The sequence below is a fragment of the Cebus imitator genome, unplaced genomic scaffold (assembly GCF_001604975.1).
Source record: "Cebus imitator isolate Cc_AM_T3 unplaced genomic scaffold, Cebus_imitator-1.0 Scaffold406, whole genome shotgun sequence".
NCBI classification, from domain to species: Eukaryota; Metazoa; Chordata; class Mammalia; order Primates; family Cebidae; genus Cebus; species Cebus imitator.
The window spans coordinates 578,558-582,627 of NW_016107721.1; the positions used below are offsets into that span (position 1 = coordinate 578,558).

General features: G+C 53.7%; 1 protein-coding gene across 1 annotated transcript in view; it reads left to right on the forward strand.

The window, feature by feature from the left end:
* Window positions 1-2,307: 2,307 nt before the first annotated feature.
* Window positions 2,308-4,070, forward strand: part of LOC108289571 (minichromosome maintenance complex binding protein) — a 49,658-nt gene continuing 47,895 nt past the window's right edge. The window contains exon 1 of the mRNA XM_017509087.2: window positions 2,308-2,732. Coding sequence (XP_017364576.1) covers window positions 2,675-2,732 — 58 coding nt within the window. The 5' untranslated portion in view covers window positions 2,308-2,674. The remainder of the gene's footprint in view (window positions 2,733-4,070) is intronic.

The following is a 4,070-nucleotide window of genomic DNA, read 5'->3' on the forward strand; positions in this document are numbered from 1 at the left end:
GCAGGCGGATCACGAGGTCGGGAGATCAAGACCATCCTGGCCAACATGGTGAAATCCCATCTCTACTAAAATACAAAAAGTTAGCCGGGTGTGGTGGCGGGTGTCTAAAGTCCCAGATACTCAGGAGGTTGAGGCAGAAGAATCTCTTGAACCCAGGAGGCAGAGGTTGCAGTGAGCCGAGATCATGCCACTGCACTCTAGCCTGGTGACAGAGCAAAACTCCATCTCAAAAAAAATAAAGACCTGCCTCCACCCTTCCTCAGTGATCCCTTTGTTTTTATAAAGCCCCAAATATATATGTACATATATATATTTATATTTATGGAAATATAAATATATAAATATACATATGTGAGTCCTTCACATCCATATATATATATGTTTGGGGCATATATATATATATATTTTTTTTTTTTTTGAGATGGACTCTCACTCTGTCGCCCAGGCTGGAGTGCTGTGGCACGATCTGGGCTCACCGCAACCTCCGCCTTCTGGATTCAAGCAATTCTCCTGCCTCAGCCTCCCGAGTAGCTGGGACTGCAGGCGCGTGCCACCATGCCCAACTAATTTTTGTATTTTTAGCAGAGACAGGGTTTCACCATGTTGACCAGGATGGTCTCAATCTCTTGACCTGATCCACCGCCTCGGCCTCCAAAATTGCCGGGATTATAGGCATGAGCCACCGCGCCCGGCTAGGTTTGGTGTATTAAACACATATTCAACTAATGATATTTTCAATTTACAATGGGTTTATTGGGATGTAACCCGATCATAAGTAGACTAAATAGAGGAGGATCTGTACAAAACAATCTCCCTACCCTTCTACTATTTGCCTTTCAAAGCGGGACGTAAATTTTCTTTTCTTTCTTTTTAAGACAGGGTTTCACCATGATGGTCAAGCTGGTCTTGAACTCCCGACCTCAGGTGATCCGCCTGCCTTGGCCTCCAAAGTGCTTGGATTACAGGCGTGAGCCACCACGCCCGGCGGGACCTAAATTTTCAAAGATGTCCCACCTCCTCTCTACCAAGGACAAAAGTTAATCACCAGAGACAACTTTAGACCCTTATTAGCCACAGATGGCACTAGAAGAACCTACGTAACACACTTCACTCACTACCTGTAGCTACCATTAGTTTCTCATATCTCTACCTTCAGTCTGTTGCTTTTGGAAACCTCAAACTGCTTTCCTTTGTCCTGTCATTTCTCCACAAATTTATTGTTCTTTATTGTAAACGCTACGTAATTCCCCATTCTAAACCCCGTCTTTGAGTTACTCTTCCTTGAGTTTTGCCCATGTATGTATGAGATGTGCGTTACTAAAATTTGTTTTTATCTTGCCAATACGCGCTTTGTGATAAGAACTTAAAAAGGCAGAAGGATATTTCCCTCCCTACAGCCCCAAACGGCTTGAGATGCGGGTTCCGTTCTTTTCCTTCAGATTCTCCCTTTGTAGATTGCACTCGGGTCATCCCCCTTCCGTCACCATGCCCTTTTCTCATTGAGTAAATATATCTGATGTGCCTGGGGTTTTCTTAGGTACATTCCAGGCCCAGGGGAAATAGCTTCATGTTTTTTTTTTTTTTTTTTTTTTTTAATCAGACAGCCTCCTGAACCAGAAGAGGTTCAGAGTGACTCCCACAGTTTCACTCTTGAACTTGGAAATTTTACAAATTGCCTTAGCAAAAGGCTGCTACTGTAGTCAGTCTTCGTAGCTTCCTTTCTCCAGGGTATCCCGTCGGCGCGGTGCGGGAGCCTCGCCCCGCTCCCCGACCTTTGCCGGCTTCCAGAGGCGGACCCAGGTGTTAGCAGCCAGGGCGTAGGCCGGGACCGGCGCGTTTAGAGGCATCGTCTCCGAGCCACGGGGCCTGAACGCCATCGCAGAAGGAGCGCGGGGTCCTCCGAGGTTCCCCTTCTTTAAATGTGCACCTTCCTCAGGGAGACCCTGTGCAGCTGAGGGAAAGTCACCACTCAGGGTTCCGGGCCGAGGGCCAGATAAAAGAGCTGCCACCAGCAAAGAAAAATAAATAAATAAAAGGCACGAAGAGGTGGGCAGATTCCCAAGGCGGTTTCGCCCACTAATTTTGCCCAAAGATGACTCTCAGGTCTCTGAACTTATGCTCTGCGGCTGCTGAGCAAGGACTCGGTTGGCGCTCCGATAAGTCCATTACCGGAGCCTCCCCCTCCACGCAGGCACAGGGGGAAAAACGACAACGCGCCGCCCTTGGAACGCGACGTCCGGCCCGGCGCTGCGCAGCCTCCCGCGGCGCTCCATGCCCTTCCTTTTGCCCGTCTCCAAGATGGCGGCCGCCCCGGCCCGCCCCTCCTCCTCACCGCGCAGAGCCGCGCCGCGCGCTCCCGCCGCCCCTCCCCGCACGAGCTCCACCCAGGTCGCAGGCAGCGCGGTCGGCGGCGGCTGTTTCCCGCCATTGTGCGAAGTGGAGGCTGGGGGCCGGTACGCGCCGGCCTGCCCGCCGCCAGCAGCTCCTCGGCGGCCCTGCTGCAGCCGCCCTCCCTGAGGCGCGGAAGGCCCGTGCCCCGCCGCTCGTCGTGCGTGGGAGGGCGCGGGCGAGGAGCGGCCAAGCAGCTGAAGAAGAGCTGGGCGCCGGCCGCCCGGCCGCGCTTGGCCAGCGGATCGCCGCCACCCGGGCCGCGCCGTCCCCGGCCGCCGGCGAGATGCCGTGTGGGGAGGATTGGCTCAGCCACCCGCTGGGAATCGTGCAGGGCTTCTTTGGTGAGTGTCTGCGCCGCGGGGCGGGCCGGGCTGGGCCGGGCGGGCAGCCGAGTTTGCCGAGTCCCGGGATTCGGCCCCGCTGCGCGGCCCCCACGCGAGACCACCTGGAGGGCTCGCGCGGCCCGAGACGGCGCCCCGGGGCCTGCGCCGGCCCCAGCTGGGACAGCGTCTCCCCGCGGCGCGGCGGGCAGGAGCCGGAGCCGCGGCCGCAGGTGCCTCCCACCTGCCCGAGTCGCAGTTCGCGAGCAGCCAAGGTGAAGTCGTGGGGCGCGGGCTGTGATTGACCGCCTCGCTCCCGGCCTGTGGCACGGACAGGGCCCCGGGCACAGCAAACTCGGGGAGGTCCTCGAACCCTGGGGAGGGCCCGCAGAGCCGCGGGGAGGGAAAACCACTTTGCCTGTGGGAAGCCCACAGGATATTTCAAAACTTCCGGTTCGTCGGGGACTGCTCGCTGGCAGAGAAGTTGGTTCTAACTCCCGTGTTACCCTCATTCTCTTTTTCAGAGGCAAGATTTAAGGTCCATAGCTTAGTTTTCCTATTGGGATGACTTTAGAACCCATCTAGTCTGGATCTGCTCCGGTCCCAGAGCCAGCAAGAAATACTGAGCTACTTGAGTTTGTACATAGGGCTGAGAATGCTGCAGGCGAGCTTAGTAAATTTTGGTTGTGATTGCTGTTGCTACTTTTCTGCAAAGGGTACACGAAGAAAAAATTATATTTTTTGTCCTTAACTGGGCATTTTGACAACCGTCCCATTCCCCAGTGTCTTTTACGTAATGAGTGGTGGGGTCAGACCCAAGCAGAAATCACTGTAGATGGCAACACCTGATTTGTTGGAGTTAACTTAGAGTTGTAGAGCGGCCTTAGCTCATTGAAAACACCCTGGGATACTTGGGAGAAAAGCCAGTAGGAAGCTAAATTATCCTCAGCAGCCAAAACCGAGCGCAAACAGTGTATGGTATTTCTTAAGGAAGAGCCTCTAGTGCTCACTCAGGAAGTCCTTATTAATTTATCTGTTATTTTAATTAATTTAGTTATCTGGTTTCCCAGGCTGAAACTAAAGACATTACATTAGAAGAAAGCCTGGATTGGCATCCGGCCTTAGCCAGTGAACACTGACAGCCTGATGAAGAAATTTAAAACTACCTACCTCACGCCTGTAATCCCAGCACTTTGGGAGGCCGAGGCGGGTGGATCACGAGGTCAAGAGATCGAGACCATCCTGGTCAGCATGGTGAAACCCCGTCTCTACTAAAAATACAAAAAGTCAGCTGGGCATGGTGACGCGTGCCTGTAATCCCAGCTACTCAGGAGGCTGAGGCAGGAGAATTGCCTGAAC